We start from the raw sequence: 24,498 nt of genomic DNA, 5'->3' as shown, positions 1-24,498 counted from the left end.
ACATTTATGTGGAATCTATAAAAATGGTATAGGTGATCCTATTTGTAAAACAGAAACAGATACAGATGCAGAGAACAATCATATAGACACCAAGAGGGAAAAGGGGGATGGGATGAATTGGGAGATTGGTACTGACATACACACACCACTGATCCTATGTATAAAATAGATAACTAATGAGAACCTAAGCAGCACAGGGAACTCCACTCAGTGCTCTGTGATGACCTAAATGAGAAGGAAATCCAAAAAAAAGAGGGGAAATAGGTATATGTATAGCTGATTCCCTTTGCTTACAGTTGAAACTAACACAACACTGTAAAGCAACTATACTCCAATAAAAATTAATAGAAGAAAGAACACTCAAGTAGGTCTTTTCCGTTTTGTGTGCTTCTTCATGGGTCATGTTTTGCGCCTCACCTTGAGGACTTGCGGACTTGAGTCTAGTTATGGGTCTAGAAGCATGCCATAGGGTTGGGGGTTGGTCCTGAGGAGAATCAGGGCTGTCTCACATAACTGCCTCAGAGCTGGTCATTACTGTTTCCCCAGACCATGCAGGGTTACCCCCTCAGCCAGGGGTGGAGAAGCAGTCCTCACTGGGGATGAAGAAACCTCTTGAACTAGTGAAGAAGATTCATCAGAATTTAGGGGCACAAAGTCCCCAGCATCCTCAAGGTCTTCACACACATCCCCATCCCAACTTTCAGGGTTCCATTTCTTCCCAGTCGGGGTCCTCACTTTAACAGTAATCCATCTACAAGGCTGAACCTCTCTTCAGATTGTAATTGGCTGGTTGGATGAGACTTTGGGTTTGGTTTTCTGCAATCTCAGTCCTGCAGCTATAGGAGATAAGCCTCTCCTTTGGGACACATATAGAAGGGTTTGAGTCATTTACATGGCACTTGAATGGAGAATCTGAGGCTCTGAGCTCATCTTTTTCTTTCTTCCGTTTGTCCAGTAACACTGGAAGCAACCAACCAATCTCACTTTAATTGTTAGTTTGAAAAAAAAAAAGGTTTAAAAGTATTATATGCATGGTCACCCAGATACTTAAGTGGGTGGTTAGGGGCATCCAGGGCTTCCCAGGTGGCACAAGTGGGAAAGAACGTGCCTACCAATATGGGAGACATAAGAGACACAAGTTCAATCCCTGGGTCAGGAAGATCCCTTGGAGGAGGGCATGGCAACCCACTCCAGTATTCTAGCCTGGAGAATCCCATGGACAGAGGAGCCTGGCGAGCTACACTCCTCGGGGTCACAAAGAGTCGGACACGACTGAAGCAACTTAGCACGGATGCACAGGAGCATCCAAAGGTGATGTTGCAAATCTCTCTTGAACGATCATGTCATGGACCATCATTATTCTCTAGGTTATTGGAAATAGAGTCATAATATATTTAAGCCTAATGACTTGATGCTTTCAATTTGTGGTGCTGGAAAAGACTCTTGAAAGTCCCTTGGACTGCAAGGAGATCAGACCAGTCAATCCTAAAAGAAACCAACTCTGAATATTCATTGGAAAGACTGATGCCGAAGCTGAAGCTCCTCTACCTCGGCCACCTGATGCAAAGAACTGACTCATTGAAAAAGACCCTGATGCTGGGGAAGATTGAGGGCAAGAGGAGAAAGGGACGATAGAGGATAAGATGGTTGGATGGCATCACTGACTCAGTGCACATAAATTTGAGCAAACTCCAGGAGATAGTGAAGGAGAGGAAAGCATAGCATGCTGCATGCAGCTCATGGGGTCACAAAGAGTCTGACATGACTTAGCAACAACTACAACAGTGACTTTATTTGCAGTCATTAGGATAGCTCGAGGAATCATGGTCCCAAAATTCAGACTATACTACAAAGCTACAGTAGTTAAAACAGTGTGGTATTGGCACAAAAGCAGACACGTAGATCAGTGTCAATCCGATTCACTCGGTCTTTGAATTCAAATGCTAATCTCATCCAGAAACACCTTTACTGACACACCCAGAATAATGTTTGACCAAATATCTGTGCACCCCTTAGTCCAGTCAAGTTGACATAAAATTAAGCATCCCAGTCTTTGATACTTGACTAGTACCTGATGCATTGTGGTGCCAACAGAGGTTTATTCAACTGAACTGAGCATACAGTTCATCATGTATATAAAACATGGATTCACTTTGAAATTAGTTTGTAAATGATGACACCTCTCACAATATGCTATCAGTTCAGCTCAGTTCAATCATTCAGTTGTGTCCGACTCTTTGTGACCCCATGGACTGCAGCACGCCAGGCCTTCCTGTCCATTACCAACTCCCAGAGCCTACTCAAACTCATGTCCATTGAGTCAGTGATGCCATCCAACCATCTCATCCTCTGTCATCCCCTTCTCCTCCTGCCTTCAATATTTCCCAGCATCAGGGTCTTTTCAAATGAGTCAGTTCTTTGCATTAGATGGCCAGAGTATTCGAGTTTCAGCTTCAGCATCAGTCCTTTCAATGAATACTCAGGACTGATTTCCTTTAGGATTGACTGATTGGATCTCCTTGCTGTCCAAGGGACTCTCAAGATCAATTCACTTTGAAATTAGTTTGTAAATGATAACACTTCTCATGATATGCTATAGACTTTGAAATATTTACAACATACCAATAATCAATTGGGCTTCCCAATTGGCTCAGTGGATAAAGAATCTGCCTACAATGCAGGAAATGCAGGAGACATGGCTTTGATCTCTGGGTCAGGAAGATCCCCTGCAGCAGAAAGTGGCAACACAGTCCAGTATTCTTGCCTGGAAAATTCCATGGACAGAGGAGCCTGGTGGACTACAGTCCATGGGGTCACAGAGTTGGACATGACCGAGCTACTGAGCACAGTCATTGTACCCAGACCTGGTTTGTCATGATGTGTTAAGTACAAAGTACTCTGAGGGTGCTAGTTCCTATGCAGAGCACTCAGGGCCTCTGAGTCTTATTAATGAGAGCAATAAAAAGCTGAAATATAGATTGGGGAGTTGAGAAATTCCCTCTAAAGAGGTGACATTTACAACCAAGCCTGAAGGATGAATGCCAGATAGTCACTGTTCTGTATTCTTATGATTGTGAAAGAGTCAGGGATTTGTCTGCCAGCCACAGTCCTGTATAGAGGATGCCCTGTTACCAGCATCCAGTAGATGTGTGACAGCTGGGGGGGCTGACCCAGAGGTGACCTGCTGGGTCAACAGAGGTCAACAGAGAAAGCAACAGAGAAAGCCAGGTACACGTCTCTTTTTCCTTTGTACTTTGAAGACCTGTATGAATTTTCTTCACAAGCATCTATCATGCTCACCTCCATAGTAAGTCAAAATTAGAAACTGCTGGTAGCACTCCATCCCTCCTATTCATTTATAGGGCAATTTGGTAGTGAAATGAAAGTCACTCAGTCTTTGCGACCCCATGGACTATACAGTCCATGGGATTCTCCAGGCCAGAACCCTGCAGTGAGCAGCCTTTCCCTTCTCCAGGGGATTTCCCAATCCAGGGATTGAACCCAGGTCTTCCGCATTGCAGCAGATTCTTTACCAGCTGGCCACAAGGGAAGCCCAAGAATACGGGAGTGAATAGCCTTCCCTTCTCCAGCAGGTCTTCCTGACCCAGGAATCGAACCAGGGTCTCTTACATTGCAGGTGGATTCTTTACCAACTGAGCTACTAACATGTCACTAATGGTTTATAAAGTCCATACCCTTTGCCTTAAGACGATTTTATTTTAGAATTTTGTTGTGGATAAATGTGGGTGTGCAAAAAGGTCTACAATCATTACACCAACCAAAAGGTGTGAGGTGACAAATGTGTTAATTAACTTGATTGTGGGAATAATTTCACAATGTATACACACGTCCAATTATCACATTGCACTGCTTAAAGAGATATGATTATTACTGATCAGTTATACCTTCATAGGCCTGGGGGAGGGGGAAAGAATGAGAATATTCATGCAGGGATTGTTACATTAGAGAAAAATGAGAAATAATGCAAATACCAACTCTGGGGGAACAGTGGGATGAGTTAAAGGCCATTCACATAAGAACGTCCTCCCCAGCCCTTAGAAACGAAGGGCAGAAGACTAGGCGACGACAATTCACTTGGGAAACGAAACAGGGAGAAGAAAAAGAGTGATGATAAAAGCAGGGGCAAGTGACGCGTCCCCAGCAAACGGCAGAGACACCCGTGTCACTGTCAGGAGCCCAGGTGCCACCCCAAGTTACCTCGGCTCTTAAGCACTTCAAAGGCGATGGCAAATGACAGGGAGACCTGGCCGGGGCTGGAAAATGTACCATTATGTACAGTTATTTTCCAAAATAAACTGTTTGATCTTGGATTAGGGTAGGGCTTTTATGAAAGAAAAACGTACTCACACTTCAAATGTCAGTCCCAATAATAGAAGGACGCAGAAGTCAATTCTGAGTAAGTTCAGGCCTCTGGGGTTCCTTTGTTCGAGAATGACTCTCTGGGTCCACGTTGCAGGTAGAATCTGTCCTTGGCAGGCCTTGGGGGACTGGGCAGCCTTGCTGTCTTCAGGGTGTTGGCAGCCAATCTGCGGTCTCTCTGGGAAGCCCATGGGTTGGGAGCACAAGGTCTGTGGCTGAGATCTAGAGAAGCAAAGGGGGTTCTGGCAGATAGGGTGGTGAAGGGGGGCGCAGATGCTGTGGGGGGCAGGGAAGTGGCACTGAAAGTAAGGTCTGGGAAAACAGAGGGCAATAATAATTCTGGATAATAATTCCTAGTATGTTAGAAAAGAGTCTGTGTAATAGAGATTGCACCAGTGCAGGCTGTCATTCAGGCACGTGTGAAATACTCGCCACCCAGGTGGCACCAGTGGTAAAGAATCCACCTGCAATGCAGGAGAAGCAAGAGATGCGAATTTGATCCTTGGGTTGGGAAGACCTCTTGGGGTAGGCAGTGGCAGCCTGCTCTAGTATTCTTGCCTGGAAAATTCCATGGACACAGAGGCCTGGCAGGGTACAGTCCACGGGGTCACAGAGAGTCAGACAGGACGTAGCGACTGAACAATGACAAAGAGTCCCAAATGATGCACTGCGTTCGTGTTCACATTTACGTTTTCCTCTTTTCACGGCAAAGGATGTTGCGTGTCTGTGCTGCCATATACTGAAAGTGAAAGTGAAGCCACTCAGTTGTGTCCAACTCTCTGTAAACCCATGGAATGTAGCCCACCAGGCTCCTCCGTCCATGGGATTTTCCAGGCAAGAGCACTGGAGTGGGCTGCCATTTCCTTCTCCAGGGGATCTTCCTGACCCAGGGATCGAACCCAGGTGTTCTGCATTGCAGACAGATGCTTTACTGTCTGAGCCACCAGCGAAGCCTTACTATATACTAGAAAAGGCCTGTTCTCTGTTTTCAAACGGTTCACAACCTAGGGGGCAGATGGACAAGAGGCTGTGGACGATATTGGCTGAGAGCCTCAACAGCGAGGACCGGAATGCCAGGGTTCAGTTCCACCCCACCCACCACCATGTGGGTTACCCTGGACTAGTTACTCAGCCTCTCTATGTCTATGCTTTCTCATCTATCAAATAAGAGTGATCCTTGTTGCAAGGATTGAATTAGTTAGTACTCATAAAGCACATGGAACAATGTCTCAAGCTTCGTAAAACTTGTGTAAGGGTTAGTTACTGAGTAGCAAGTATTCTTCCTAAATTCCCATAATGGCCCCATGAAATTAGTGCTGTTATTTCTACTTTACAAATAAAGAAAACGAAAGCTAACTTCAGAGATTTAATAATTGTGTGAAATCTAATTCACACAATGAGGAAGTGACAAAACTGAATTCAGAGTGCAATGTCTTTGACATTTGACCACACGGTCTGGCATGGGTCAGTAGTAGATTACAGAAGCCTCAACAGCAGCTCTGAGGTCTTTTGGACAATTTAAGATGATGACAGAGAAGCTTATGGGGGTAGAGGCTTCTGAAAATGGAGTTTCTTCAGTTATCAAATTTGCCCATTTTTGTTTGGCTGGGACCTAGCATAGTAACTGACTTGTAATAAATGCCCACTAGATGCTTTCTGAGTGAGTAAATGAATGAATGAATAATAGCTTTTATACATCCGTCTATAATAGCTTTTTATCTATATATTATGGACAGACTGGCCTAGAATTAAGGGATGTAAATTGCTAGGATAGCTCATCGAATTCATTCTGATAAGTGTTTACCTATTTATTTTACAAAAATATACTGAGCACCCACAAGTGCCAGGCAGCATGCTAAATTCTGAGTGCACATGCGTGGCTAAAACCAACATATCAGCAGCATTCATGGAATTTATGATTTCATGGCAGACACAAGCAAGAGGAAAGGAAATAGCCAATACAGACATCATTACAAATAATGACAGAGACCAGACCAACAGAATTCAGTGATAGAAAGTGATGGCCCATGGATAGGACATTTAGATAATTGGTCATGGATGTCATTCCATGGACTTACGGAATGACGAAGTGAATACTGGGTGGTCGATGCTGTGGGGCTGGGTTTTACCATTGAGCTGTTCTCAGCAGCTACAGCCTTCTTGCGCTACGCTCTGCTGTGCTTAGCAGCTCAGTCCTGTCCAACTCTTCCTGACCCCATGAACTGTAGCCCACCAGGCTCCTCTGTCCATGGGATTCTCCAGGCAAGAATACTGGAGTGGGTTGCCATTCCCTTCTCCAGGGGATCTTCCCAACCCAGGGATCAAACCTGGGTGTCCTGTATTGCAGGCAGATTCTTTACTGTCTGAGGCACCAGGGAAGCCCAAGCTACCAGGGAAGCCTTCTTGGCCACGACAAATACTTAGTGAATTTAGTTTAGGCAAGAGAACGGTAGAGAATGACTGTAGACATCACTAAAAAAGGAAATTCAAGATGTCTCCAAAGTTTCGAGGTTGAGACAGATTTCCAAGTTCTTTGGAACCATCAGCAAGGCTCTCCTGAGCTGCAGACTGACTCCACTTATAAATTTTAAATGCCTGAATCAGGACAACTGATCCAGATGAGAAGTCAGCCTTTAGGAGTTCTAGAAAGTCATCAATCATCTTATTTTCAGGTGATAGCCAAAAGCAAGCAGAGAAGTTTTCAGCATCCCCTTGGGGTCTTGTTTCCTCTGTTCCAGAGAGAAGTTACTTAGTAACTGTTTTAGGGATTCCTGGGGCTGAAATTAGCCTCCCAGAGCCTCCTTCCAGTCTCTGGTCTGTCTGAGTCCCAGCCACCCTCTTCATATCTGTATGTCCTCTCGCTCAAACCAAGGGCTTATCTTGTCATTGATTGGCTCCCCAGGATCCATGCAACAGACTGCAAACTTCTTAAAATGGTACCTAAGGCCTTCTAGAGGCATCAACAATTTTCACTATTTCTACTTTTGCAAAGTTTCTTGACTTTTCTTGATGTCAAATATCTTCATTTCTTTAGTGTCCCCTCTGCCTGTCATGACTTTCTGCAGACTCTCACCTTTGTCTCTCTGATACATCCTTCAAGGATAAACACAGATGCCAACTTCTCTGTGAAGCCTTCTTTAACTTTACTAGTTTGAATACATTCCTCCTTCCTTGAAGGCTCTTTGTACATTATTTAGCTTTCCTTTGATAGGGTTTGAAGATACCTACCTTAAGATGCCTTAGATTTATTTCTGCCTTATCTCTAGTGTTAATGCCTACTTCCTATCTGAGCCTGTCCTTCACACTCCACAGTGTCATTTTACATGTATTTCTGAGGTTGAGTAATCCCTGGTACTTTTTCTAATAATAGCAGTAGCAACTATGAATACTTACCAAGTGCCAAGCACTGTTCCAGTCAATTTATTGCATCCTCAATGTCTGTTCAGAGAACTTTTAGGGGTGATTCAATACTCAACCTGCAAAATTATATGCAAACTAGTATGGTTTAATTTTGAACTTTTATTGACTTATTTAATTCTCATAAAAAACCTAGGATTGCTATTAGCCCATTTCACAGGTTAGGAAACCGAGGCACAGAGAAGTTAAGTGACTAGGATCACACAGCTAAATGCAAGATTCAAGCCAAGTCACTGAAGTTCCAAAGTGCATCCTCTAAGAGAATATTCATGTCTGTTTATTTTATCTGCCCGTCACATTTCAGCTGTATCTTGCATGTATATGTTAGCTAAATGCTTATGGAATGAAGAGGCAGAAAGAAAAAATAAAAGGCACAGATATAGACAAGGAAAGGCAGAGAGACAACAAAAGAGTGGTAAGAAAGCCAGCTTTCTAAAGCAAACACAGCTTAGCAGAAGGAACTGAAGCCCTTGCAATTGGATGACTCCAATATCTAGACGAGTCAGACAGGCAAATGGAAATTAGGGACACAAGCTGGTGAAGACTGTGGTGATGGAAACCACGGAGGACGGACAGGTACTAACGGGTCCTACTGCATGCTGCCGTGCCGGCAGAGATGGCGCCAAGGGGTGCCAGAGCTTCTTTTCAAGAGAAGAGGAAAATCTGGATTTTACATGAAAGTCTTTGTTTTTGTAAGCTGTTGGCAAGTATTTCAAGTGAAGGGAAAAACAAACTCTGTGGGTTAGACCCAGGGTGACTATAGTAAGATGAAGCCGCCAACTCAAAGGTCAGACCAGGTTTTAGGGCATCTTGAATGTCTGTGGAGAGGACTTTGGGGGCATATTCAACACAGCGTGCAAAATTATATGCAAACTAGCATGGTTCAATTTGGGGGGTAATAGAGGTGTTGCACCGGGGATAGACGTGTTCACTCTTACGGTATACAAACATTGCTTCTTGAATTTCTTTATGGTTTCCCAAAAGAGTTGATTTACAGGCTTCAAATGAGCACATTTCTTTCACTTCTCAGGCTTAACGCTGTGATAGAATAAGATGAGTCATAGCTGGTCCCTTAGTGGTGGGGGAGGGATAAGGACGTTGGGATTAACATAGACACACAAATATATTCATATATGTATAACAGATACTCAATGAGGACCTACTGGACAACATGTGGAACTCTGCTCAGTACTCTGTAATAACCTATATGGAAAATGATTCTGAAAAAGAATAGAGATATGCACATGTGGGAACCCCTGGCGGCTCAGTGGTAAAGAACCCGCTTGCCAAGCAGGAGATGAGGGTTCGATCCTTGTGTAGAACCACTTCCAGTATTCTTGCCTGGGAAATCCCATGGACAGAGGAGCCTGGCGGGCTGCAGTCCTTGGGGTTGCAAAAAGAGTTGGACGCAACTTAGTAACTAAACAATGACAACATATGCATATGTATAGCTAAATCCCTCTGCGGTACATCTGAAACTAACACCACATTGTAAATCAAATATACCCCAATATCAAATAAAAATTTTAAGAAAAGAGTAAGAAAAGCCAGAAAAACAAAAGAAGCAGGGAAGTGGTAAAACCAAGCAGGTAACTTGATCATGCAAAGGATTAAATATCTAACGGTGTGACTTTGAGAGTACGTGCTGGAAGATTCGGACGATGAAAAAAGCAGAAGTAGTTTGGCAAGCCTTCAGGGTAGAAGTGGGGACAATGGGTGTCTGACACTGAGCAGGACGAAAACTAAAATCCAGGTGATGAGAGCCATTTCATGCTCTTGCCTTTTTTTCTAATTAATTCTGTACGCATGGCTTGGGTACCTACCCAAGGGCTCAGTACCCTGCTGGCTACCGGGGATAAAGAACAGCGAGGCTCTAAAGATGAGCAGGATGGACCTAGGTTCAAAGTAGCAAAATGCTTAAGACTCAGGCAGATGGGTATGAATCTTGTCACTGTCCTTATTTGATCTTGAAGGTATTTCTTAGCCTCTCCAAGTCCTGGTCTCCATATCTGTAAAATAGGGACAGTAATTCCATCAATCACAGGTTTGTTGTGAGATTAGTAAAGAATGTTTGCGTAAACCAGTCAGCACAGTGCCTGCCACATAGTAAGGACTTCATAAAAAAATAGCAATTACTACATCTATGTATAAATTCTCCAATAGAAGAATATAGAAAATACCGTTTATGCAAAGGGGGACATTATTGAATATTTCTTATCTCTTTCATTTTTTTTCTTTCATAGCATACACTACAATTTGAAATTATGTTTCCTAGCACCTACCTATGCATATATTAGGTACCTAATAGTAACATTTTTGAGCAGTCATATGTGTGGGCTCTAATCCATTCTGGTGCATCATCTCATCTAATCCATTGCAGCAGTCTTATGGATTCTTACGATTATTTTTCCCAATTTAAAAATAAGGTTCCCAAGGCATACAGAGATGAAGGCACTTGGTCAAGTTCACAAGACAGGTAAGTGGTGGAACCGGGGTTGAGATGTTCTCTGGCCAGTGTTCCAGTTGTGTCGTCTTCCAATGCCAATGAAGTATGTGTGGAATGAACGCATCCGTGAATGGGTAATGAAAAAAGAAACAAGGTTCACAGAGCAGGAGCCACTTTAATTGGAGAGGAGGGTGAGTAGGGGTTTGTAGGTAAGCAAGGGACCAAAGGGCCAATACTTGCCAGCATGAAATGAGATTGTAACTATAGGCAGATTGAGTATAGCAAACGAATAAACAAATTGTGTGTGTGTGTGTGTGTGTGTGTGTGTGTGACAGAGACACAGAGACAGGCAGAAGGAGATGGAGAGGCAGAGAGAGGAAAGTTTTAATGAGCTTGGGCATTACCCCGCTGACAGTGGAGAAAACACTGAAGGGAAAACGTGGGCAAGCTTACTTCCCTTTCTATAATCAACCTTCGGCTTGTAATAAGGATGAACCCCAAGTCAGAAGAGAATTGTGGATGTGTGAACAGTATCAGATATTTCCGAACTTGGAATCTTTAGGTATTAACAGGAAGAAATATTTCCAATAACCGTTTGGAACGGTCTATAAGAAATAATGAGAGCAAAACTCCACCTTACTCAGAAAGGGATTCCCTAAATGGATTGTTGAGCTTTTCCCAGTTTTGATCAGTATGGGACTGCACCGGCCTGCTCGGTGTTACTTTAATTCTCCAACGTAAACACAAACTTGGGCGGCACTGAACTCTTGGGCCGCATTGAGTTGGGGAATTTAAACACAGGCAACGGCTAGGTTTTGCAGTGGCCATCATTCCAAAACATAAATCAAGCCAAATTTGTTTGAAATCCTGTCTTTAGAAGGTTGTGTGTTTTGACAAACCTTGCAGCAAATTTGGTCCAGCTTTTGGATTTGTAATGAAACCTGAAACCCAGTGTGCTGGCCTGCCCTGGGGTCCTCTGGAAGGAAGCCTTCCAACCAGCCTTAGTGTATGTAAGGGCTTCCCTAATCTCATCCTGGCAAGAGATAGTTACTGTATTGGGTTGCATTGTAAGTTTGAGGTGGACTCTGCAAAAATTTCATGCAGTTATGGAGGACAAATCAAGACCACAATTTGGAGGCATTTTGATGCCTGAGTATTCTTAACAGTGTAAATTGCAGAATTAGCAATACCTTATCCCCTGTTGGCTAGTGACTTGCAGATACCCCAAGCCATGGTTGGGGCAGAAAGTTAATTAACCTGCTTATTAAAAAGAAGAAATGTCTCATTTGCATGCATTTACATTCAAGTCTTACATGCATCAAGCTTTTTGGTAGTCTCTGCTTTCTTTCTTTAATACCACTGACCTAGCTAGATACTGGCTCAAAACATTTACACTTTCTGTGCTTTTATATCTGAGCTTTGTTTAAGGGGTAGATGTCTGGTTATCATTGGTTCCAGCAGAATTTGATTGTCATATATATCATTTCATCACTATAGACATTCTCTCTCCTCTCCTGGGTGGTGCAGGCTTTCTTCCAGTTATCATATACCATGATTGAGAAAAGATTCATGGACATAACCCATCTTAGAAAATAAAGGCCTTGTCTCCATCAGAGTTGGGCATGTTATTTGGGGATAAACCATTCAATTATTCGCAATTTCCTACTCAACTGAATTTTCCATGGACATGTTTTGCAGGAGTTTTCTCTGTCTTGCTTTTCCCATCTTACTTGGAGGTCTGCTTTGGGAGATTTTATTTCCTTTATTCTGTCTCCTAGGGAAAGAAGACCATTGCACCATGGGTGTTTCTTGGGCATTCCACATTCCAAATACTCATTATTTTTAACCTGAAAATGTTTCAGTGACCTGAATCTAGGCCCCCTTAAAACAGCCTGAGTGAAGCTTTGGGAGAAGGAGAGGGAGTAGGCTGGAAAGAAAGTGCCAGACAGGGGAGGAAGGGGCTCCAAGGGAGGGACTGAAATGCAAAGACTCCACCAAGCTCTCAAACTGCAAGGAAAACCAAACTACAGAGGGAGCTTAGTGCAGAGGGAAGCCTGCCTGGGAGTGAACCACCAGCTCAGCTTTGGGGGACCCGGACACCCACTGTTCTGTGTTTTATAGCCCTCACCTCTCTGATCCATGACAATGGCTGTGGTTGTCTGGGGCTGAGGGCTCAGCTGGGAGCGGTTAAACCACCTATATGCTAACAAGCTCTGCCATCAGGTCGTGAAGGGTCCTGGCTGGAGGGGAAAGCAAAAAATAAAACCCCACCAAACCTTAGACCTCTGTCAGACTGCGAGGAGAAGGATATTTTTTGAACTAGTCTACGGTGCGGACAGGAAATGACCTCTCCACAAACTGCTTCTTTAAAAACAAGCAGTGATGCCTAAAGCCATCCAACTCCCCTCTCCCTCCCTCCCTTCCTCTCTCCCAGCCTCCCTCCCTCTCTGAAGCTCCAGCTCTCCGGCTTTCCCTCCCCTCCCTCTTCCCCCCACCCTCCTCCCCCCTCCCTCCTCCCTGCCGCCCGCTCTCCGGTCTCTCTCGCTATAGAGGCTCCCACGGCAGTTCCCAGCCACTGTGTTCAGCCTGCCTGCCTGCCTCTGTGTGTGAGAGAGAGTGTGTGTGTGTGTGCGTGCGTGTGTGTATGCGCGCGCGCGCGTGTGTGCGAGCGTGTGCGTGCGGCTACTTTGTAGTGGGAAGAACACAGCCCATGTGCTCTGCATGGACGTTACTGATACTCTGTTTGGCTTGATTTTCGACAAGCAGGCAAGATGTCCAGCACACCACATGACCCCTTCTATTCTTCTCCTTTCGGACCGTTCTATAGGAGACACACACCCTATATGGTACAACCAGAGTACCGAATCTATGAGATGAACAAGAGGCTGCAGTCCCGCACAGAGGTAAGGACTTCAACCTTGGGTGTGTGTTGCTGTCTTTTTTTTTTTTTTTCCTTCCCCCAAACTGTGCCCGAGCGTGGCTGGCTGCATCCTGCGGGAAGTGTCCCACTAGACCCTACCGCGTACGTGGAAATGAGCGCCAGGATGAAGCCACGAGTTTGAACGCTGGGTTTCTTGCACAGCAACTCTTGGAAGGTGGGGACAGTTTCTGGTGGAATCTTGAGATAGACAACCCAGCACTTGATTCGCCTGTCGGGTCTCCAGAAATGCTGCTTTCCCAGAACTCTGGCGTCTTGCAGGCTCCGCGTCGGTCCCCTCTTAGTGTTTCTTGAGATAGAGTTCTAAGAGATTCCATGCTCATTGGCATCCAGCAAAATCATTTTTTTTTTTTTTTAAAGCAAATCCCAGAGGAAGTCTGCTTTGACCTGCATTTGCTTTTCAAAGTCATCAGGATCGAGGTGAAAAGGGCAGTATAGCCACCCGTGGTACTTTTCAGAACTGGCCCTGGAGGGACGTGATCGTCTATTTCCCTGTTAGATTCAGAAACCACTTGCTGGGGGCGAGGGGTTCTTGACTCTCTCCCATGGAGGGTAGGGATGTCTCCTGGGTTCTCCCTTCCACCAGAGCTGGCTCAGAAATCAAATCAGCTTGAGTTTTTGGCAAATTTTGTGATCTGGTGCCTGAGAGAGGAGCCTCACCTTGCAAGCAACTCTGGGAGCCAAGGGAGACAGGACTTTGAGAACTTTGTAAATGCAAAAACTCCAGGCTGCCTCCTGCAATTTAAATATTTAATGCCCGCTGACTTCTCCTCAGTGCTGGCTGAGCTGACAGGTCCTACAGCTGGGCCGCCCCTTTGCCTATAAGTTGGGGCTTTGTGTTGAAGTGTTCTGAGAAGGAGTTTGTCACAGAGTCACTTTAGAAAGTAGAAATCACTGGGAATTTTGTCCTTTCTGCAGAGTATGGATACCTGGAGGGTCGCTGGCAAAGAGCTTTTGGGGACTAGCATTGGTAGAATTTTAGGTAGAAGACTGACTCTCAGTTCCAAAGAGGGACTCAGTTAAGGTTGTATGATTAGATGGGAGCCCAAAATACACTTGCTTGAATTGTCAATAGAGCCATGGAGAACTCCTGATGTTTAATGTATTTAATGTAGCTAACAAGATGTGACCCGCTTTCTGACTGGCTAACTGCTGGACTAGGACTGATTTAAGAAAAAAAAAAAAAGTAGCTGAGCTGTCTTTATCACTGCTGTTTTCTTTATGTGTTAATACATCATAGATGTTACATATACTTGATACTATTGCTCTTCCCAAGAGCCAGTAGCTTTGACACAAGTGTAAACTCTTGTGCAAAGGGTGGTGAGCCTTTGGATATAAATGATATATGTGTGTTGTTGAAATTGTATGTTACAGTTTGTATATTTCAATGTCATTCTGATCTTTGCAACTGTGTATTGGAATCTTCGACTCTTACCCAAACTGTTGGTTGTCACAGCCTGCTTTCTAAATTAGGAGGATAGAGAATGTCTTCTAGTTCAGGCACACATAATTGCAACACAGATTTGGGGTAAAAAAATGTCTTGAAATATGATTAGTTTTTTTAAAAAAAGAGACCAGGGGCCTTGATGGATCGATTGTTGAAGAGTAGCAGGATTTAAAAACAAACCGTGTTCACCTTATATCTTAGAAAGTTTTTGTGGAGTTGTAGGAGGAGGTTTTCCTCCCAACAACCTTCTCTGTTAGGGGAGCAGGCAGATTTCTCAGACATGTGTGTTCTCCCGTGTCCCTTAATTATCACCTGGCCAGTTCTGAGCTAGCATACTCATCTGGAAGACTTCTCTACGCTGGTCCTCATAAAAATCTGTAGGATGCAATAAGGTGCCTACATTTGTTTCACATGTGAGAGAAAACCTTTGAAAGCCCCTCATTCATGGCATGTTTCTTAAAAATGGCACATTATCTTTTGTTAGAGCTAAAGTCAGGAATTCCTAACTTTTGGATCCTGGGGTATTACTTTTAAGTAGAAAAGCTGCTTCGTAGCTCGAGAAACTAGAAAAGAAAATCTTCCTATGACAGATCTTAAAGATGTTTTAAAAGCTCTCTGACTGACAAAAAAGCATGGAAAATTGTTTCTAGAACTGAATGTTCTAGAGCCTACCTTAAACATTTCTTCCCTTAGTTAGATTTTTAAAGTAATTATCCAAATAATTACTCTGACGCTTCCGTTTTGCTTTGCCAAGCAGTAAAGGATGTCATGAACCCGAGGCCATAAGTTTGCTTTCATTTCATAATGAAAAAAAGGAGAGAACCAAATAAGTACTCCTAAGATACATAAATCTTAACATTCAGTATTAGACTGGTCAAAGTTTGTAACGGAAAAACAGGGTTTAGAAAAGACTAACTTTTCTTGAAAAAGTTGCATTGTGCCTTTAACCAAGGATGATTATTTATGATGAAGTTATTCTGAACCCTAGGGAGAGATGGGCTGGAATAAAGTACAGTAATATCCAGAAAGAGTTATCAGTTTATAATCACACACAAAAATCAAATAGATGGTTGCCAGATCACTTTTAGAATGTAACCTGTGCATCCATCCATTTTGGGCAAGAGAGGCCGACCCTCTTTCTTTCTCTCTTCTGGTTCCTGCTTCTATATTACTTGGTGTTTTTCATCGAGTCCTTACACGTGTACACACGCACTTGCACACTCACACACACACCCCTGGAAACACGCTTGACTCTCCATTCCTTTTTGAATGTACACTTGCCTAGAAAGAAATTGTAGCACATCCCATTTGCGATGAAAAAAATTGTAACCAAGTTTGCAGAAATTTCCTGGAAACATCCTTCTTTATGGAAAGGAAAGAAAGTCGTGAAGAAGAAGCATGGTGCCCACCTACCTTCCTGCTTTTTTCTACCCCTCCAGAACATTCTCTTCTGGGATTGATGCATTTCTTCCAGTTAAATCCAGTCAGAGCCCTTCAGGAGCTGGGTAGTCTTAAAGAACCCAGGATTGGGAGTTAATCCTGTTTCAAACTTGTTTCTTCACTTACTAACTTGTTGGCATGGATCTTGTTTCCTCATCAGCAAATCCCCTGCAAGGCCCCTTTAATTTGAAAATCCAGATTCTTTCGAAGTCCAGGGTTTGGTTTCCTTCAGTATGAACAAAGTGTCATGAACCAGAGTAATGAGCAAAGACATTATTTCTTGGCTCACGGTATTTAGTTCAGAATTGCAAATGGTAATGTGAAAACAGAGTCATAGTGGAGAAAATATTGCAGAGAGAAACCCTGGCAGTCTTGTTTAAGGCCAGCGCTGGAAGCAAGCAATTGCTGGGACAAAGTAGGTGTACAAGAAACGTCTGTGAACACGCGATCATGAATCTGTAAATGACAGAGCAGAGAGAGTTCAGCTGTGTCATTAATTCTTTACCTTCTGAGCCACCAGGGAAGCCCGGTGTCACTGAAATTGGCATCATTCCTGAGAAGTACAATTCTGATGCCTTTGGGGGTGCTGGTACCTGCCTTTGGGGGTGCTGGTCTCCTTTAGGGACCAACTTCCCAGTGCCCTAAAACTGCTCATCTCCACCTCTCCACATTTATTTTATCATGAGGCAATTTAGATCCCTAATCTCTGTGGCCAGGGAACGCAAGTATCTAAGAAATTATGGGATCTCATTTCTTTTTAAAGGAATATGAACGCTTTACAAAGCAAACCAATACAACATAAATATGTTTTCAATGCTGCCAGCTATTCTGGGAAATAAAAATTTCTTTGCAACACCAGAATCTCAGTGGAATTTCATAAAGAAATGCATGGATGTCCCCCCCCCCTTTTTAGTTGAAATTAAGAGAAACTGTTGGAGTTTTTCCTCAATGTTGATCTGTATCCTAGCCAGTACGAAGAGGGCTACGGCTTTCCATTGTGTATGTTACCATGAATTGACCTGAGGTCTTCGCAAATTCATTTACTATTGGAATGATCTTGCTGTCTCACATGTATTTTTGGGAGAACAGAACTGCATAATTTTTTGTTTAACGCTGCACACAGTATAATCAGATAGGACATAAAACTATGTCCTAAAGATTTCAGAATTTGTTCTGTAACATGCTTCAATAATAATAGAAGAAGCAGTGTTATTTTCACTTCCTGAGGTCTGTGCTACAAGATAAAAAAAAATATAGGTAAAATATAAGATCATCATAGTGACCTTCATTTTTAGTGAAAGGATTTCAGTAATGTCGGATTTTTATAGAATCTAAGGAACTTTAATCAAGTTATAAAAATTTTGGTGACTGTAGGTAACTTTTCTATACCTTATTTCCTCATTCAAAGACCAAAAATATCTCTGTTCCAATGAAGAGGTTTGTAAGTATATAGTTTTTTTTCATGTTGGCAGTCTGTTGATTTTGATGAAATGCCACAACCATCGGGAAAGTGTGGGTACCATGATGTGTTTCTTTTGTTTTGAGGGCTTTTCCCCTTGTATCAGTATTATACATTCCACTCCCAAAGAGAAGACGGTGATTACAATGGGAAGCCACCGCGGACACAAGGGTTTTCTCAGAATTACGGTGTTTAGTTTTACAGGATTTAATATGAACGTCGAAAATATTTGAAGACCTTGAAATTTAAATCTGCTGCTTTAGCCCCGCCTCAGTTCAACTCTCCAGCTCCCCGGGGAGGGGGTGGAAGGGGGTGGAGGGCTCTCAGGCTTTTCTTTCAGCTGCATTTTTATATACTTTAGTCACAGGGTTTCCCTTGTAACATCATGTTTATTCATGGGCTAGCTGAGTATCATTGATGTTCAGATGGAGCCTAGTTAAAATGAGATTAGGTATTTTGGATAGGTGGGGGAAAAAAAAAGAAAACTGCTTTGTGATAAACTTGGATTTTTTTCCTTTTTTTCCCCTTAGAAATTTAGAAAGAAAAATGGTGCTGTTACTCTGAGGCATATGAATGATTTTCAGTGTTAAGCACAGAACTTTCCAAGTTTTTCGAAGGGGGGTGGTGAGGAGTGGGGAGCGGAGGGTGGGTTAGTAGTGGTAAGGAAAGCTATTTTGAAAATGTTAAATGAAACCAAAACTGAAGTTTTTTAAAAAAATGAGAACTCCCAACCTCTCTTATTTTTCAAGATCTCTACAAGGCCTCAGAAAACAAATTGCAGGACTCTTGTACTGATTTTATTTTCCTGAAGTCTTTTTTTTTTTTTTTTCCATTTTCTTACTATGGGAACTGTTTTTAATTAAAAATTGCTGCAAACTAACTATTCGTAGGAGGCCAAGAAGAAAAAAAGAAATCTCTCAACACCATTCTACACAGATTCTTATCAGCCTAAAATCAATGCATACTTAAATCTCCCCCCTTTTGGTGTGTAAATTATGATATAGGATTTAAACAGTATGCATCCTTTACGCATTTAGCTTTTTGTTTGGGTTTCAGAAAGAAATTAATTTAAATTGTATGGAGATAGGGCTATAAATCTCCTTTTATTACGTTTGTCCACGTGAACTCATTTTCGTGTGGGACACAGAACACCCCCTTTCCGAGCGAGCAAACACAGCATAAAACAAACAACGCCAGATATTCTCAAGAACAAGATTCATAAACTTACTTATTTGGATTCAGTTGGTGGGTCGCGGAATATAATTGATCTGGAAAAACAATCTCTTTTTGAAGGTAGCAGAAAACGGGGCTTTAAAAACATTTTCAGCTAAGGTAGGTATTACATATATCTTTGTGATTTCCTAAACAAGCTATTTTCCTCTTTCCTTTTTCTTCTTCCTTCCTCTTTCTTTCTTCTCTTTCCTCCCTCCTTCCCTCTCTTCCTTTCTTTCTTTTTCTTTCCTTTTTTCTTATCAATCTGAGCTTAGGTTTTCTTTTTACATTTAAATTCTGGCCACGTGCATCTGAACACAGGCAACTATTAATACTTGAGACAAACTTCAGTCATTCCTTCAAGAATTTTCCTACTTCAGGCAATGACAGTATCAATGTCTGGACATGCAAAGACTATTAAGACATTTTCTGTGTTTAGAAGCTTACCATTTGGTAACCAAGGGCAGAATACAACACCAACTCTTACAGTGAAGCCCCCTGTGAGATGGTTGGAGGGCATCACCGACGCGACGGACATGAGTTTGCGAAAGCTCCAGGAGTTGGTGATGGATAGGGAAGCCTGGCGTGCTGCAGTCCATGGAGTCACAGAGAGTCGGACTGAGCGACTGAACTGCACTGTTGGGTTAATACACTGTGCTTTTGACTATTGAAAGATGCACACCTTTCTGAAAAGTAGTCATGATGATAGTCACTAATATCTATGGAGGGTTCCCAAGGTGCTCAGTACGTTCTGTAGATCAACTCACGTCACCCTCATAATCACCACCTCAAATTGGTACTTCTAACCTGTGCAGCCTTACTGATGAGGGAAAACTAAGGGTTATGTACATTGTCTAAGGTCGCACGGATGGTAGTTCAGTTTTAGGAGTTATCCTCTTAACTGCAGCACTTCTCTGAGATAAGAAATACTAGAGAGGATTCTAGTTTTGCCTGTGGAAATGTATTGGTTGAATACATTTTTTCCTTGGATAGATTGACTTTGGCAGTGGCTGGAAAGTTGACCCCATCTACCTCACCTGGTTGGACTATTTGCCTCTCAAATGTCTGACTCATTTCAAAAGGGCCCATGTGAAATTCCAAAGGATGGCATCAGAGCTGCAGCATATACCCCGGTTATCAAAAAAGAGACTGCAATTACATCTATCTACTGAAGAATGGATAGTTTCAGTATTCATTGACGTGATCTTATCTGAAGAGCCACTGGAATTGTTGTGGAATACTATGTATAGTTATCTAAGAGTTTAATTTTTTTTCAACTTAAAATATTTACGTTTCCATTCAGCGCTTGACTTGTCTCAGGTCTACTCTGTGGGAGACGGTGGTTTAATTATTTTAAACATCAGTGGGATGAGTAGAAAAACTAACCCAACTTTGGTGGGATAGAAGATTAGGAGAGTAAATTAGAATCTGGCATGATGTTGGCTTCCTTTGCAGGGAATCAATTAAGAATCGTAGGAAAACGAAACACAAAGAGGGAAGAGCCCTTCCAACTTGTATTGGTTTCTCTTTGTTCTAGTTTGATGCTAAGAGACAGCCTGTCCACATCAGTTTTCCTCGTGGTCCTAACCCTGCAGCCTCCTTTAGCCCCCTACAAGGCTACCGTCTTTACAGTAAATGCCTGCCCATGACTAGAGATAAAATGATCTCTTCCTGTGATGCACTCGCCAGCCCCAGATGCCTGTGTTCTGGTTCTTCTTTAACGAATAAGGAAGCTGAGGCTTAGAGAGGTGAAGACCAAGTCTATACGTGGGTGTCTCCAGGGTCTGGATATTTTGACTACCCAAAGTCTGCTGGCGAAGGCTTCCTACTCCCTGATGGAACCCTGACAGCCACCCCTTGCCCTCACTTCACTGACAGTTTTTGTTCTTATTATTGTTTAATCACTCGGTCATGTCTGACTCTTTGTGACCCCATGGACTGCAGCACGCCAGGCCTCCCTGTCCTTCACCATCTCCCGGAGTTTACTCAAACTCATGTCCATTGAGTCAATGATGCCATCCAACCATCTCATCCTCTGTCGTCCCCTTCTCCTCCTGCCCTCAATCTTTCCCAGCATCAGGGTCTCTTCACAGAAGGTGGTCATGGTATTGGAGCTTCAGCATCAGCATCAGTCTTTCCAATGAATATTCCAGGTCTGTTTCCTTTAGGATTGACTGGTTTAGTCTCCTTGCAGTCCAAGGGACTCTCAAACGTCTTCTCCAGCACCACTATGAACCAATCTAGTTTGAAGTTTCAGCCTTCCAATTAAAAACAACGCTGAGCATTAATGATGTGGTTGTTGTTTAGCCGCTCAGTCATGTCCGACTTTTTGCCACCCCATGGACTGCAGCACACCAGGCTTCCCAGTCCTTCACTATCTCTCAGAGTCCGTTCAAAATCATGTCCATTGAATCAATGATGCTTTCCAACCATCTCATCCACAGTTGTAGATTCCTCTGAAGAAGGGGAACCACCCTTGTTCTGGGGACACCATAGGTCCCCACGCTCTTTTTTGAATTTGAATGATCTCCTAACTATCCTCTCTGCTCCCTCTTCCTAATACATGATCTGTTTTCCCATAAGCAGCCAAGGTGATATTTTTGAAGCAGAAATCAGAGCACATCACTCTCCAGCTCCCCTCCCACTGGAATAAGCTCTAAAATCCACACTCTTGGTTGAAGACTGTTGATCTCCTGCTTCCTGATGGATGTTCAGCAAATTCCAGCCAAAAGAGACTTAGTTGGATCCATTAACATGCCAAGCTTGTCTGTACCTCAACACTCTTGCGCTTAGCAGGAGAATGCATATACAGATTCCTTTTTGATAGCACTTATAAGTATTGTTGTTGTTGTTGTTTTGAGTCATTCAGTTGTGTCCAACTCTTCGCGACCCCATGGACTGCAGCATGCCAGGCTTCCTGGTCTGTCACCAACTCCTGGAGCTTCCTCAAACTCATGTCCATCCAGTTGGTGATGCCACCCAATCATCTCATCCTCTGCTGCCCCTTCTCCCCCTGCCTTCAATCTTTCCCAGCATCAGAATCTTTTCCAGTGAGTCAACTCTTCTCATCTGGAGGCCAAAGTACTGGAGCTTCAGCTTCAGCATCAGTCCTTCCAATAAATATTCAGGGTTGATTTCCTTTAGGATGGACTGGTTTGATCTCTTTGCTGTCCAAGGGACTCTCAAGAGTCTTCTCTAGCACCACAATTCAAAAGCATCAATTCTTTGGCACTCAGCCTTCTTTATGGTCCAACTCTCACATCCATACATGACTACTGGAAAAACCATAGCTTTGACTAGATGGAACTTTGTAAGCAAAGTGATGTCTCTGCTTTTTAATACGCTGTCTAGATTTGTCATAGCTTTTTTCTTAAGGAGCAAGCATCTTTTAATTCCATCTGCAGTGATTTTGGAGCCCAAGAAAATAAAGTCTGTCACTGCTTCCATTTTTTCCCATCTATTTGCCATGAAGTGATGGGACCAGATGTCATGATCTAGTTTTTTGAATGTGTGAGTATTGGGAAATCTAAATGAATTGGAATTTGGCATGGTGTTGGCCTGATTTGCAGGTAATTGATTCAATGTCCCAAAGAAAGTAATAACCATGAAACAGGAGATTCCTAGCACTTAGTAGGGCCTTTTCGGATCAACCCCTGTCACAGAGAGACTCCCTTAATCACCTCAGTTAAAATTGCCTCTTGCCAGACATACATCCTCACTCACTTTCTATCCCATGCCCTGATCACTTTTTATGAAGGAATTATAGCAAGCTGGTATTTTCTTGCTTGTAGTTTATTTAAGTGTCTGCTTATCCTCAATAGAATGTGTACCATGTGAGGACAAAAGGCTCAGCCATCTCCTTTGTAATTGTCTGCCCAGTGCCTCATTGCACATAGTTGATATGCAAAATTCATCTGTTGAATAAAGGAAGTTATGTTGTGCTTTTGAACTGTGGTGCTGGAGAAGACTCTTGAGAATCCCCTGGACAGCAAACAGATCAAACCAGTCAATCCTAAAGGAAATCAACCCTGCATAGTCATTGGCTAGACGAATGCTGAAGCTCCAATACTTTGGCCACCTGATGCAAAGAGCTGACTCATTGGAAAAGACCCTGATGCTGGGAAAGATTGAAGGCAGGAGAAGGGGACTACAGAGGACGAGATGGTTGGATGGCACTGACTCACTGGACGTGAATTTGAGCAAGCTCTGGGAGATGGTGAAGGACGGGGAAGCCTGGCAGGCTGCAGTCCATGGGGTCACAAAAAGTTGGACACAACTGAGTGACTGGACACTGACAACAAGGACTTTCTACACTGACACTGGATTTTACCTTGAATCTTCCCAACAATCATCTGTAGCTCCAGTTGGAAAAGAATCTATGAACCTAACAGCTGAGTGAAAATTCACAGAATGTTCTGCTATATCTACCAGGTGGGAAAAAAAAGGAGCCTGAAAAGAATTTCTTCTGTGAAGGCAGGCAGTGTTGAACTGAGAACTTTGCCCTCTGGGTGGTATGAATCTGTTGGGAATCTCCCGACTTCTGATGAAAAACATTTATACTTTTCTCATTTGTTCTTTCTACCACTTCCTCTCCTTGGATCTACCGGAGGGCTCACAGCCATGAATTATGATGTGAATTGTGATAATACCTTACATTTCCTGGAGCACTCTGTGTCTTGAGAAAGTGCTTTCAGGGCCATGAATTAGCTTTTTTCAAGTGTTTAGCATAACAGAAAATATGGGAACATAATAGTATATGTTGTGCGTGTGTTCAGTAACGTCCAACTCTTTGTGACCCCACGGACTGTAGCCCGCCAGGCCCCTCTGTCCATGGGATTTTCTAGGCAAGAATCCTGGAGCGGGTTGCCGTTTCCTCCTCCAGGAAGCTGACCCAGGGATTGAACCTGTGTCACTTGCGTTTCCTGCTTGGCGGGCAGAGTCTTTACCACTGAGCCTAACTAGGACCTGGTGATGTGTTTGGGTGTGTTTGTGTGCAATGCGGGCATGTACATATGACAGAGTCAAAGAGAGAGACCGAGACGAGAAACATCCTGAACCCAGTCAGACTGTGTGCATGTATGAAACTTCTGGTCAGGAAACATACACAACTTTTTTGTTTTTTCCCTTTTGGTGTGAAAAAAGTAGCATGCATGGAATGTAAAGATCTGTACTGAAATGGCTTACAAAAAATCAGATTTTGAGCCAAACCCTGGCTCTCCCGCTTGTTTGCTGTGTCATCTTAGGGAGGTCATTTAACTGTTCTGAACCCTTGTTTTCTTAGCCTGAGTTTTAAGTTGGCAGGTGAATGGCTAACGTGTAAAAATGCCTGGTATACAGTAAGTGCTCAATAAGTGGGAACTGTGATGATGATGGTAGAAAGGGGGATGGTGATGATGATTATGCTGCCCTGATTCTCTGTCCCATTTGCAAAATAAGTCAAAAAAGTCATGCAAAATGTTGATTTCCTAATCAGATCAGATCAGATCAGTCGCTCAGTCATGTCCGACTCTTTGCGACCCCATGAATCCCAGCACGCCAGGCCTCCTTGTCCATCACCAACTCCTGGAGTTCACTGAGACTCACGTCCATCGAGTCAGTGATGCCATCCAGCCATCTCATCCTCTGTTGTCCCCTTCTCCTCCTGCCCCCAATCCCTCCCAGCATCAGAGTCTTTTCCAATGAGTCAACTCTTCCCATGAGGTGGCCAAAGTACTGGAGTTTCAGCTTTAGCATCATTCCTTCCAAAGAAATCCCAGGGC

At 43.2% G+C, this 24,498-nt stretch overlaps 1 protein-coding gene and 1 long non-coding RNA gene across 9 annotated transcripts in view; one reads left to right on the top strand and one right to left on the bottom strand.

Annotated features, from left to right (window-relative positions):
- LOC113894543 overlaps positions 1 to 16,533 on the bottom strand; it is a 45,413-nt gene extending 28,880 nt beyond the window's left edge. For both annotated transcript variants that reach the window (XR_003511613.1, XR_003511614.1), the window contains exons 1-3: positions 16,042 to 16,533; positions 9,621 to 9,806; positions 4,369 to 4,602 (exon numbers count right to left, since the gene is read on the bottom strand). This is a non-coding gene — a long non-coding RNA (uncharacterized LOC113894543). The remainder of the gene's footprint in view (positions 1 to 4,368; positions 4,603 to 9,620; positions 9,807 to 16,041) is intronic.
- Positions 12,769 to 24,498, top strand: part of LDB2 (LIM domain binding 2) — a 454,053-nt gene continuing 442,323 nt past the window's right edge. For 2 of the 7 annotated variants that reach the window (XM_027545088.1, XM_027545087.1), the window contains exon 1: positions 12,770 to 13,146. In XM_027545088.1, the coding sequence (XP_027400889.1) occupies positions 13,015 to 13,146 (132 nt within the window). In that variant the 5' untranslated portion in view covers positions 12,770 to 13,014. Of the gene's footprint in view, positions 13,147 to 24,498 lie in introns of all 7 variants that reach the window. The other 5 variants (XM_027545085.1, XM_027545086.1, XM_027545083.1 and 2 more) reach the window with 3 other exon arrangements.

This window comes from Bos indicus x Bos taurus, chromosome 6 (genome assembly GCF_003369695.1).
Source record: "Bos indicus x Bos taurus breed Angus x Brahman F1 hybrid chromosome 6, Bos_hybrid_MaternalHap_v2.0, whole genome shotgun sequence".
In the NCBI taxonomy this organism is placed as follows: Eukaryota; Metazoa; Chordata; class Mammalia; order Artiodactyla; family Bovidae; genus Bos; species Bos indicus x Bos taurus.
The sequence above is the reverse complement of the archived record's forward strand: the minus strand, read 5'-3'. Positions and strand labels throughout refer to the sequence as shown.